Source organism: Acipenser ruthenus, chromosome 4 (genome assembly GCF_902713425.1).
Source record: "Acipenser ruthenus chromosome 4, fAciRut3.2 maternal haplotype, whole genome shotgun sequence".
In the NCBI taxonomy this organism is placed as follows: Eukaryota; Metazoa; Chordata; class Actinopteri; order Acipenseriformes; family Acipenseridae; genus Acipenser; species Acipenser ruthenus.
Genome location: NC_081192.1, coordinates 25,379,339 through 25,392,981, shown reverse-complemented (window position 1 = coordinate 25,392,981; position 13,643 = coordinate 25,379,339). Strand labels below are relative to the sequence as shown.

The window sequence follows — 13,643 nt, the reverse complement described above, 5'->3', positions numbered from 1 at the left end:
ATTTTTTCAAACTAAAGCTAAACAGTTATCTTTATAAAACCATTATATCACGATACCACCCTTCAGTAATTTTTTGTGTGTATTAAATTGCAATATATTAGGGAGGGACAACCATCGATTGCTGATTTAGGCACACAGTTTAAGATCATATATTTCTTGCATTTGGACTGTAGGGTGCAATAAATAGTCAGATGAATGGCAACCTCTGACCCCTTCATTACTTCCCCCTTGACTATCTTCCATTACTATTGTGTTAAACCAGTCATTGTGAATATTAACTTTGCATGACGAGAGTCGTACCGCAGTCCTTTCCTGCTCTTCTCAGGAAAGTTGTCATGTACTGGTTTAGCACATTACAGTGTCTACTTTGATCTTCAAGATCTTTGTTTTTATTTTGCATCCCTAGAAGGTTTATGATTTATGGATTACACTTCATAATAAGTGTCAGTAATTCAATAGTAGTTTTGTACACATTATTGATGTTATGTACACATATTGAATTTCTATGAATCCAAGACACATTCCACAGGAACCATATTACACTCTGATCAATTATAATACACCAATATGCCCCTATTTAAGTGTGTCCAAATTGTGTGTTGTTATCAATACGTTTTTAATTGTATGGTGGTATATTTCACCATATAAAGAATAGGCTTCATAGTAATATATATATATATATATATAACATAGAACTGATAGAAGACCATGTTATGATATCTATATCAAGTTAATTTCAACTCACTCCTTTATGGTAGACCTTTATAACAAGGGCCATCAGTTTCACTGTAATTATGTAAGTATCCCTATACCCGCTGAATGAATTTAGGTGAATTTAAACATACTGGCTCTGTCCTCATTGGTTGTCACTACATATAAAAAATCATGACCGAAGTTTTAAATGGCACATGACAGAGTCCACACATATTCATCAAAATGCCTTAATCAAGAACAAGCGCTTTTTCAGTGCTTAAAGAAACATTTAAACGTGTGCACCTTTCAGCACCCTTTGCATAAGGTATTGTTTCCTCTTTAGGGAAATCCTCTAATTTCACATACATAAGATACACATGGATTTAAGGTCTTTGTTTTTGAGCCACTTGCCAAAATTAAAAAATATATATATCTTGTATTATTTAAATGATTTTTAGGCCTATTTTTAATAGATAAAGTGTTTCTATGGGGCTTTGGAGATTATTAAAAACATACTCTAACCTTAGAGAACATTGGCAAACATGGTTATAAATGCCTTGCAATAAAGTGTGAGTTTAAGTTTTATAAATAGAGGCTTAAAAAAATTAATTATTTGGTTTTTGCCATGTACCCTCACCTGTCATTCATAACACTGCTGTGGATGTAGACTAGGTCATATGCTTTAACTTGTTCATGAGTCAGGTAAGCCCAGATGATCTTTTTAGCTGCCTCCTCTGTCACTACTTTTGCCATGCAGGGCCACGAAGGGCTGCCCAGGACCTCTGAAAAACAAATTCGGACATTTGGTAACATGATGGAACAATCAAAGGGCAGCAGATGTCACCAGGACAGCCTTTGTTTTTGAGCTCTCGCCATTCTTTGCTGCAGGACCACCTTGTTGTCCTCAGTCTATTGTCATTAATTTGGTTCTGTGCATTGTTAATTTTCACTCTTCCTCATGTTGGCTTCTCCCCTCCTTTGAAGACATGGCAACATTTGCAGTGCTGTTGTGCATTAAATAAATGGCTAGCCTCATTCCTTCTCATTCTGATCCCCATTGTCTGTTTTACGTTAGTGGTTAAGGGCTGGTGGTTTCAGTTTAAGGGCTGATTATCAAGACCTTCTCTTTAAATGTATAATTTACCCTGTGGCTTGGGAATGGTTTTTTTTATCCTAGATGTCCATATGCACAAACCATTTCCATTGTGCTTAGTTTGCACCATGTTTTTTTTTTTTTTTTTTACTTCAAGTGTTACAGAACTTGCAAGAAAACGTATTTTGTAAGGCGCATGTTAGAGATTATTTTATGAAGCTTTTAACATCAACATTTTGTTTCCTGTTTTTGAAAAGCACTGCCCGTGGTGTTACATTAACAATGTGGTTAAGGCTTTGTGAATATGACCTATTACATTTTGAGTCGTTTTTTGTAACTATGTAACAATAGTGTATAATGCTTTCTATATAATGTGATCAATTCCCAAACTACTTTAGCATACGTTTTTTCACCAGTAGCAATGCGATGCTTAGTATAGGCTATACACCATATAACTGTTTTTTATTACATGTTCTGTGTATATACACAGACATGGTGAAATTAGATAAAAGTAATGACAAATGAATAAACAGGGGTAAACACACCAGTATGAATTAACGTTTTATCGGACTATTCTAAAAAGCGAATTGGTCTGCCTAAAACAAAAAAAGGCAGCTGGTCAAATTTCCTCTTTGATTGGTTCTTAGTGGTGTTCTTGAGTGTTAATTTATTGTTGTGTTTAAACCGATAAAACTTTATTCAGTAAAGACAATCCTTATTCAGCAAACTCTAAACTCATGTTCCAATTATGTGCTGAATGACCATCTGTAAAGAATAAAGCAGACCTGAAGAAACAATCATTTTACTGTTCTGTTTTGCAAAACAACTTTTTATCACAGGGGTGTGTGGCCCCTACGGAGCCCGGGCCACGAGATAGTAAGACGTGCGCACAAGATATATATATACATATGTCCCCTCCCGGGCTCTGTACGCCCTCTCATTATAACATGTAACATAATGGGCATAGTAGATTGACTTGGCCAAAACAGCTGAAGCAATCCCTGTGGAAATACATCCCCCTTCTTTACAGTACGCAGTTTCATGAATATTCCTGCTTTAATTGACAAACAGCTCAGACTGCCTTTAATGTAAGTTGCTTTTCACATTTACAGTAATCCTTTGGGGAGTGTGCCAGATGAATGTTTAAAGAAAATGCAGCAGCTCTCTAGCCCTCTTCTCATTTGATTTTGGCCTCTCTTCACCCTGGAGCAGCATGACAACAGAGTGTTTAAAGATATTGAGCAAACACGATCACCCGTCAAGTGAGGGGAAACACAACAAACCTTCACCGCTGCTCTACACTTGCTGCTACATTCCTCACTACAAACTTATTGTGAGGAGTTTCAAATTAACAGAACTAATGACATGGTTTGTTTTGCTTCTACTGTATTGGTTCAATTTTTGCAATTTATTTTTATTTGTTTCTATATTTCTGTGTTTTTATTTAGTGCACTTATGTAAAATCTATCCATCTATCTAGTGTAACTATGTATCGATCTGAAGACTATAGGGTTAAAAACTGCAGACAAGCTGTGTCTTGATATTGAGAGAATGTAGGGTTTAATAATGTTGACTTTCGCGCAGTACTAAAAAAATGTGTATGCATAAAGGGAATGAATAAAGTAAATGTTGTATTTGCATTTGAGATTGCAAGGTTTTGATTTTTTTAATTATCAATCAGAGAAGTGTTTTTTTTCTTTTGTCACATGTAATAAAAAAAAAGATGTATCAGTATGAAGTGTTCTAATATACTTGATCATAAAACAGTGAAATACAGCTGTTGGATCTGTTACTGCTCTGCTAATTCAAAGAAGCTAATATTGTTGGTCTTACATAGTTCCAATGAGTTTAATGCTGGTAAGAAATCTTGCATACTGAGCTGGATTTCCTAGGGCATTTCTGTTATACAGCGTGGTTTTACGCAGAAACTACATTGTTCCTAGCTGTCACTGTGGTGTCCTAAGAGCAACAGGCAAATGAGCTGATTTATGAAATCTTCAGGAGATGGTAATGATTCTGGCTGGCTAACCCCTGAGGCATCAAAACAAATAAATAGTGGGTTCCAACCCTGACAGGCTTTACACAATGATTTTTAAAAGGATTAAAAAATAATTGAAAAGCAAGATAAAAGGGGAACAGAAAACAGTTTGACATCCATTCAAAATACACACACACACACACACACGCGCGTACATAGATTTAGTGACATTAATCAGGTTGCAGAACAATTTTTTGACCGCTTCTTATTTAGTCTCTTTTGTAAGCCATACCACACCATTCCCAAATAGGTAGTTTTTCTCAGATTTTTTCCACTTCACAAATGTTAAATTAATGGTTAGGGATTAGATTTGCTACCTATGCAAGTCAAGTCCCACCACTTGTAAAGTACTATATACTGAAACTATTACACTACCATAAATTGCCTCCAGTTATAAAATGTGTGTATGATGACATGACGTAGTTTATTATTAAACATTTCAAAAATACATATAGACACAGTCATGTGTTCCTTGGCACATTCAAAATATTAATGCACCTTTAAATTAAACAAGCAGTGGTCAGGCTGCACTTAAATAAGCATTTATTATTACTGAGAATTGTTCAAAGCATATTTCTACCATCAGTATAGAACAAATAAAATGTTCATTTACAAGCTAAAATGTTGCCATTTTTCAAATGTACAGAAAATTATAAATAGAATACGATATATATTGTAATTTGTGTTACCTGCTTTTTACAATAATAAAAAAAAAAACATTGCAGATATAATAATTTATTCATGCCTTATGGTTTGATTTAATACATATCTATAAAATGAATATTTACATCCCCTTGCAATATATCAAACTGTCCGTTTTTAAGTGACTGTAGTTTGTAATGGACATATGAACTTTACATTTACACACAAAGAACAAGAAAACAATGATCGAAATGCATTTAAAGGTGTGTACATGGAGCACACAATTGAATTAAGGTAGTGAGTGATTGCATGGTGCCCTGAGGTTATCTGTTAGCCATGTGCTATGAGCATTATGTGAGTATTGTTCTATGCTAATGCATAACATACACTTTAAAAATACAAAAGACATATTTGTTTTACAAATGACTAAACATTCACAACACAGTAGTCCATTTGTTCATGTGCATTAAGAAATCCGGTTAAAATCTTATTTGTGCAAATGCATTTTGTAGTTTTACAAAATCTGATATTAAAACAAGTAAGTAAAACTATGTGCAAAATGAATACAGTTCCTGCTAGGAGCTAAACTATGAAACAGACATGCAGGCCACTGCTTCTGGAAACACGTCTAATATTTACAATATTAAATAAATATTTTTTACCAAAAAAACAAACAAAAAAATAAATTAATTAAAAACAGACGAAAAATAAAATACAAAACATAATACATTCAGGATTCTTTTTACATTTACAGTTTTAATATGAAATGTTATTCTTTGTAAAAGCATATATGATAGAAGCTTCTGAAAAAAATCAACAGAGTTGTGATATTTAATTCCAGGGCCTGTAGCCCTCTGGGTGAAGTGCTGTAATGCCAGCATTTGATCTGCTGGTGTAGTTATCTTCTTTTAAACATGCATTTTGTTCATTCCTGCTGTCTTGGTTTACGGTGTAAAGATCAACTCCATCCATAGATTTGTTTGTAGATGTTGATGTGTTGTTCAAGTCTGGTGTGATGGATGAATCTACCAGTGGTCTATCTGCACATTATGCAAGTAAAAGAATAAATTAAAATATGAATATCTACCGTAATAATATTCAGAAGTGTTGATATGTATTTTATACCATCCAACGAGTGTGTAACCAACATTATTTAAAATGCTTATTTATTAGCTAAGTAACTTTCTCAAATTGTGGGTTGCTCCACTCAAAAAAAGATACTTTCAAATTAAATGTTGTGTCCACCACATGCAAATAGTAAAACAATGAATAAGAAATTAATTCACGCGTGATCCAAACTGAAAAACTCCCAACAAGCAATGTATAAATATGTACTTCATTATGTATCTCTAAAAACAAAAACTGAAAAAAACTAACTACTGCTCCTTCAAAATATGTCAGCAGAATATTCTTATTACACTTTCATAAATTGTAATGACCTGTAATTAATTCCTGAATTCGTATTTTGTTAAAAACAAACCTGTATGCAGCTTCATGTGGTATTTGAGCTCCTGCACTTCCAGAAAGTTCTTCCCACACACATCACACGTGCAGGGCTTGTCTTTGGCATGGGTGCGCCTCACGTGACTGTCGTGCGCTGCGTGCGAGGCGAAGGCTTTGCCACAATGCTTGCATTTAAACGGCTTCTCACCCGAGTGCTGTCGAATATGAGTGCGCAGGATACTCGAAGCTGTGAAAGCCTTCAAAATGTGAAACAAGAGAATGCTCAAATTAACTTTATTCAGTTGGTGGATTGACATAAAAAAATGATTAAAATAAACTTGTATTTAAATACCTGTGGGCTATATGTTGCCAGCATGTGGGAATTAGGATATGGCACATAGATGCTACTTTCTTTGGAATGTAAGTGCATTGCTAAACAACATCCATTATTCTAATGAAGACACCTTGAACTGCTGGATATTGCAATAATTACCTTGTTACAATAAACACATTTGTAGGGACGTTCTCCCGAGTGCACACGCATGTGTTTGTTCAGGCTTGAGGACTGAGAGAAACTCTTCTCACACACAGAGCACTGCAGGAAAAAATACAATATTGGTACTGTTAGAAGTTTTAAAAAAATGTGTCCTTCCATCTCCTCTAATTCTGGTGTCAGAATTCATCCTGATTGGTCGGATGGTATAGTGACGTCACACCACCAGCCTATTTGCCACGGCCCTGTTTTTTCGTGAAATATTGTAAAGCCATGAATATTTGTGAGCCTTTTATTATGCATTTTTTGTGTATGAAACAAATAAAGCAAACATTTTTGGCACAAATGTCTAATTCCACTAACAATACATACTTTGTATATTGCAACAGGTCCCCAACATTTCTGGAGCAAAATAGGTTTTATGGGTGTGATTCGCCAAAAAAATTATGGTCTCAAATATTTATGGCTTTACAGTACTCAGGATAATATTACTGTTACTACAAGGAAAACTTTTATTACAAACAAGTTACTTTCTCTATTTTTGTTTGTTTGTTTTGTTGTAGTTAAGATTTAGCTGAGCCGGAGAAGTAACAGGTTGTCGGTTTGGTTAGGATATTAATTATGGGGTTCTGATTTTTTGGGTAAATTGTATCCAAATTTCAGGTGATAATACTGTGAGAATGAATAAAACGCTGAAAACGCTGAATACAGATTCAAGTGCCTGTTTCCTCCGGACACTACAAGCAGTATTTCATGTGGCTAGAGCCCCTTTCACACTGGCATTCTCTACCCGGGTCGGAACCTACCCAGGTCAGGACCCGGTGTCATGTGAGTTGGCTATGCGATTTCACACTGCTTTTGATAAGGTTGATCTGGGAGAGACACAAGTACACAACGCGCATATCAATACCCCGGAAGCAGCTTGTTATGGACACTTCCATCCAAGCTTCTCTGGATTGAACCGCTGGCCCAAATGTTGATTAGAGCAAATATTTTTTCATCCCCGCTGGAACCTGGCTCATGGGGTGTCTCAAGCAACAAAAATATGGCTAAACAGAATAAATAGAAACGTTCCTTGCGGAAATGAAACCTTCACATAGATGTGGCTGTTTGTCGATCGTTGGCTTACAAACGGCCATCATGCATATTTTCTCGCTCAACCTGGGTCCAAGTGTGTTGACCCAGGTCAACTCATTGTGACCCAGGTAGCCAGAACCCAGGTCAGGACCTGGGTAGGAGTGCCAGTGTGAAAGAGTATTTCGTGGAGACACTATTTCACATGACACTGGAAGCCTCACTTGATTTTAGCCATAGAAAAAAGTTATTGTTGAGATTGGGATCTGGTACCCCAATTTTATTAGGTTCCATGGTAACCCTATTTCGTAATGTGAGCTGTGCAACAGCATGTTGCACATGGTATTTTCAACATACTGTAATTGCATAACACAGTAACTTACCTTGTGTGGCCTATGTTTCTCGTGTACATGTAGAATGTGAATTCTGAGTCGGTCTCTCTTTTCAAAGGATCTGTTACAGAGATTACAGGGGAATTTTCTGTCTCCTTGGTCCACACAGCGGGTGTATTTCAAATGCTTATCTCTGTAATACCTGTAGGCGAACACCTTGCCACATCGCTCACACTTAAAACCTTCCCCAGAATCTACAAAACATAAAGAGATACAATAAATTAAAAGGAAACAAGTCCATGTCATGCAATGAATTATATTTTTCAGTGTGTAGTAGGTACAAGTAACGCTGCAACAATAATGGTTATTAATGCTTAATAACATGTTTCATTACATGTAGGAAATAGGAAAAACAGCCAGATGAACTTATAACATATCAATCATACGCAATTTTACAATTATAATACATCAATTTTAATATATATATATATATAGTAAAGCATAATCCCAGATTCTTTTTTTTTTTTTTTTTTTTTTTTTTTTTTTTTAAAGAAAAGAGTCTTTGCTGTCTACTAATAAGTCTCTTCAGGTTACATGAGTCACTTTGGCTAGAGACCCTTTTAGCAACCCCTCAGCCAGGTAATGGCGTTCTGACACAACAAATTCCTAGCTAAAACCCCACTAGTTTAGTTATCTACATATTTTTAAAAAATCATTTAAGTGATGTAACCTTCAGTCGAGTGCTGTGCGCTCTTTCCATCTGCCATTTCCTTTAATGTTAGCGGGATTCCCAGAAACTGTAGGTAACAATCGTCGTACCAGACCAGCAGCTCCTGCTTTGGGTGAATTTCCTTGCACGTCTCGTAAAAAATCTGACTCTGGCTTTGGACCGCTACGAGGTTTTGTTCTCCTGGAAATCTGGCACATTTCACCAAAGACATCCAATTCCCCAATGAGCCTCTGCCATCTATGAAATGGCTCAGTAGACCATTCTCAAAAATCTAAAAGAAAAATCATTTGAATATGCAATACACAATAGGGTTATTACAAGGTATTTGAAGCATTTTGAATTGTACACAGATCTGCGTTATGGAACTGGGTTATCAGCTTGACCTTCCGAGATCCATTCCAAACTCAGCATGCTGGTGGCAATAATATTACTGGGTAGCATGAGGGGACATGTTTAAGTACCCTGACAACCAAGATATAGTATTTGATGCAGGGCTAAATTATTGTTTTTCCAGTTCTGCCAACAAGTCACATTAGTTGAGAAAGATGTGACAAGAAATTACTATGTTTGAAGCCAAACAAAATAAGATAATATATGCTTGTATATTCTTAACACAAATTGATTATGGGAACACAGTCTATAGGTTTACATGGCCCTTAACATTAAGCAAACTGGATCCTATATATCATGCAGCGTTGAGATATATTACGAATTCAAGTTACAGTACTCATCATTGTGTGTTATACAGTTTGGTTGGCTGGACCTCCTTGGCTTTGCAAAGGCTGATTCTGTTATATAAGGCTATTCTTTGTAAATTACCTCCATATATAAATGAATACTTTATGGTCACTTTTTGTAACTACAGTATTAGATGGCATACATTATTTTTAATTTCACGTTTCCTAAAGTGCGTACAGAGGCTGCTAAAAGATCATTTGCCTATTTTGCTCCTTGGTCTTGGAACGATTTACAATCTAAACTTAAGTTGCAGTCCCGAACAACTTTAGTACAATTTAAGAGTAAGCTGCACGATTATCTACTTGAGAGCTGTGCATGTTTTAAGTAGTTGAGCAGACTTGTTACTGTTTGTTACTATTTGATTAGTGATTGTTTCACTGATTGTTGATTGTATTATTATGATTTGTATTTTATTTTTGTATCTAGGTCGCACTTGTAAAAGAAATTTTAATCTCAATGTGCTTACCTAGTAAAATAAAGGTAAGCACATTGTATATATAGGCTACGTTAGTACACTTATCATGGGTATCCTACCTTTCTGCTTATAGATTTGATGGCAAATACTATTTACAGTTGTCTTTACCGTTATGCAAAAACATTCACTTGATTCAGGTAACATTACAGAACTCCAACCCTAATTAAAATATAGATTTATTTAGGTGTACAGGGTTTGTTTACATCTAGCCTATACTAGCAACTGGTCCTACTGTCTTATCAGCGAGTTGTTTTATCTTTTGAATTATTTTGACTTACTTCCCACATGAGAGTATTGTCGTCATATGTTTTGATTTCACTGGTGTTGACCACCTTGCCCTGGAATGGTCCGAACCGGAACCCCTTTGGAATTACTTTTGTAGTGGAGAAAACACTGTACTGTTGGACTCCTCCATATGCCGTCTGAAGAACTGACAAACCTGCCAGAGAAACAACGTGAATTAATATAATGTTAATTTAAATTAAGGTACCGGTATATATAGGCCTATATATATATATATATATATATATATATATATATATATATATATATATATATATATATATATATATATATATCGGTCAAAAGTTTTAGAACACCTCAATTTTTCCAGTTTTTATTGAAATTTACGCAGTTTAATGTCTCAATGTACTCTGAAATTAAAGCATAGAACAAATAAACAATTGGAGATAAAAAAGAAATCATGGAATCGTTTTGTTTAACAAAATTTAATCTAAATTTTTGACTCATCAAAGTAGCCACCTTTTGCAGATATAACAGCCGAACACACTCGTGGCATTCTTTCTACAATGGAAATCAAATATTGTTCAGAAAGTTCTTCCCAACACTGTTGCAGAAGTTCCCACAAATGTGTTGCACTTGTAGGTTGCTTTGCTTTCACCCTTCTGTCCAGTTCATCCCAAACCAGCTCGATGGGGTTTAAGTCTGGCAACTGTGCTGGCCATTCCATGATTTGAAGCCTACCGTCTTGTTCTTTTCTTCTAAGGTAGTTCTGACATAGCCTGGAGGTATGTTTTGGGTCATTATCTTGCTGTAGGATGAACCCCTGACCAACTAGGCGTATACCAGAGGGTATTGCATGGCGCTGCAAAATGCTGTGGTAGCAGTTTTGGTTCAGGGTGCCACTCACTCTGTGCAAGTCGCTAACTCTGGATCCAGCAAAAGAACCCCAGACCATCACGCTTCCTCCTCCATGTTTGACAGTTGGTGTCACACACCGAGGAACCATCCTTTCGCCTACTCGACGGCGTACAAAAACCCTGCGTGATGAACCGAAGATTTCAAATTTTGATTCATCGGTCCATAAGACCTTCTTCCAGTCTTCAGTAGTCCACTGGTGGTGCTTCATGGCCCAGGCAAGCCTCTTTTTCTTATTTTGCCATCTTAGCAATGGCTTTCTTACTGCCACCCAACCTGTCAAACCTGCAGCTCGAAGTCTTCTCTTCACAGCTGAAACTGAGACTTGCTTACTTCGACCAGTGTTAAGCTGTGCTTGAAGCTGTTGTCCTGTGAGCCGCCTATCACGCAAGCTGTTGACTCTCAGAAACTTGTCTTCTGATTCTGTTGTGGTTTTGGGTCTGCCAGACCTCTGCCTGTCAGAGTTTCCTCCAGTTTCCAAGTGCCTTTTGATGGTGTAGGAAACTGTACTCACTGACACCTTGGCTTTCTTTGCAATTTCTCTAAAGGAAAGACCTACACTTTTAAGGGTTATAATGGTCTGTCTGTCTTCCTTTGTTAATTGCCTTTTTCTCGCCATTATGAGAGCAATATACTACTTCCTGCAGTACAATACTGTCCAAATAATGCTTAAGAGGGTGTAGTAACACAGTCTGTTCCAACACTGCTTTTATACAGACAGAGGGTTTGTAAGTAATCAACAAAAGTTGGGATACCTGTAGGAATTGTTAGCATCAACTTTCAAGGCTTAATTTACTTCCATTGCTGCAGAACAGCTGTAAGTTGTTAACCCATTACTTGTTCCCTGAAAAAGGCCTTTTTGTATAACTCTGAAATGTACATTATTTTTCAGTTTTTGGTAACCTAAACTTTTTTTTTTAACCTCTGGCAGTTTACCACTTACCTTTGTACCATTTCAGGTTATTCACTGGACTTGAACTGCTTAAATTTCAATAGAAACTGGAAAAATGGGGGTGTTCTAAAACTTTTGACCGGTAGTGTATATATATAGTAGCGAACAGACAGGCGCATCACACAGGACGAGCCAATCCACACACAGGCGGAGGGCGGGCGCAAACCCGTCACCTCTAGCACTAAAGCATAGCGCGATACCGCTGTACAAAAGTGCCGGCTCCTTTGCAAGAAGCTTATGTCTTTGTGTGTGATTACGTCAACTACCAGCCCTGCTGCTGCCTTCCCCAGTGCACGCTACACTCTCCCCTGCCAGCCTCAACTTGCTCACCAGGCTACAGTCCGGGTACCTGCGTCCACTTCTGACACCAATGTAGTAATAATATATATATATATATTATATATATATATATATATATATATATATATATATATATATATATATATATAGTGTGTGTGTGTGTGCGTGTGTGTGTGTATGTTTACGTTTAAGTTATGTTTATCTACTCACCATCTGGAAGCTCGAGAGATTCTCCACCCAGGTGACACTGGGAGTCCAAAACTGGAATAAATAGGAAATGTTTTGTTTAACGAAACTATCTAGGATGTCTAAGATGTCATATATATAATAAGACTCAGAAGTTATTAAATATCTATTCTCGATTGTATCTATTCACTGCCGTAGAAAACACGTATCAGTATTTAATACCTGTATTTCTAATGGCACAACTTATATTTTATATTTTCAGAGCAGACAGATATATATCTATATTTCATCCATTTAATTGGCACCAGTAGTTAATCAAGTATAAACGTGCAATAGGCCTAGAAGCTATACCTGTGTTTTCGGGAAACCTGAGCCCAGAGATTGCATGACCAACGGACTGTTCTCTGTCCGCTTTGGAATAACCATACAAAACAGTAAAGAGGTCTTTCTCGCTGAAATTGAAAGTGTGCGCTTTCTCGACTCTCGGGCTCTGGTCGTGCAGATGGAAAACCTTTTCTTTGCTTGAGGGAGACGAAGAGTATGCCAAAGACTTCATACTCAGATGACTACTGAATTCAGATGAAGAACATACAGGATGCGCTGTGATCCTCAGGGAGGCATCTTCATTTTTTGCGTAGATGTGGTTGTGGATACCGGACTGTAGCTTGTTATGGACTGGCAGCCTTGATGGTAACATGTTGTAGATCTGCTCTTGCAGAGTTGGGGTCGGGTGGTGGTTGAGGAAGGATGGGATTCCATTGAAATTAAAAGGCATACCTGAACTGGTGTCAGTAACGAGCTGTCCTAACGATTTTAGAGGGTGGAAGGTGTTCTGAGTGCTCCTGAAGAGATCCATGTATTGCGAGCCGGGCAACACTGTGGAAGAGTAACCAGGTATTCTGCCTGGGCTGCCTTGAAGAGTTTCTAAATGGTAACTCTTATCCTTCAATGTAGGATTGCTTGAAATTGACAAAGACATCCCTAGAAGAGCGCAACGGGAGGGGTATCCAAGAGAAACAATGGGTTGTGTGCAATTTGAAGTCACCTCAGATATCTGTAAAAATAAAAAATCCACAGTATTATTATTATTATTATTATTATAATTATTATAATATTATATATATATATATATATATATATATATATATATATATATATATATATAATGTATAGTTTAATACTTTAATCGGGATAATTTTGTGTTTAGTCTTAACGCTGTTAATTTAATGTGACCAGTTTAGGCCTACATGACGATTAAATATATAGTCTGCAATTCATTTTAAAATGCGTACTTCA

General features: G+C 36.6%; 1 protein-coding gene across 1 annotated transcript; it reads right to left on the bottom strand.

Moving 5' to 3' along the window:
• Positions 1–5,297: 5,297 nt before the first annotated feature.
• LOC117399994 (PR domain zinc finger protein 14-like) lies at positions 5,298–13,326 on the bottom strand. Its single transcript, XM_033999456.3, has 8 exons — positions 12,699–13,326; positions 12,372–12,422; positions 10,030–10,190; positions 8,539–8,809; positions 7,860–8,062; positions 6,403–6,504; positions 5,947–6,166; positions 5,298–5,506 (listed from the first exon to the last, which is right to left on the bottom strand). The coding sequence occupies exons 1-8, from the start codon at positions 13,324–13,326 to the stop codon at positions 5,298–5,300; spliced, it is 1,845 nt and encodes a 614-aa protein (XP_033855347.3).
• Between the last annotated feature and the right edge of the window lie 317 nt (positions 13,327–13,643).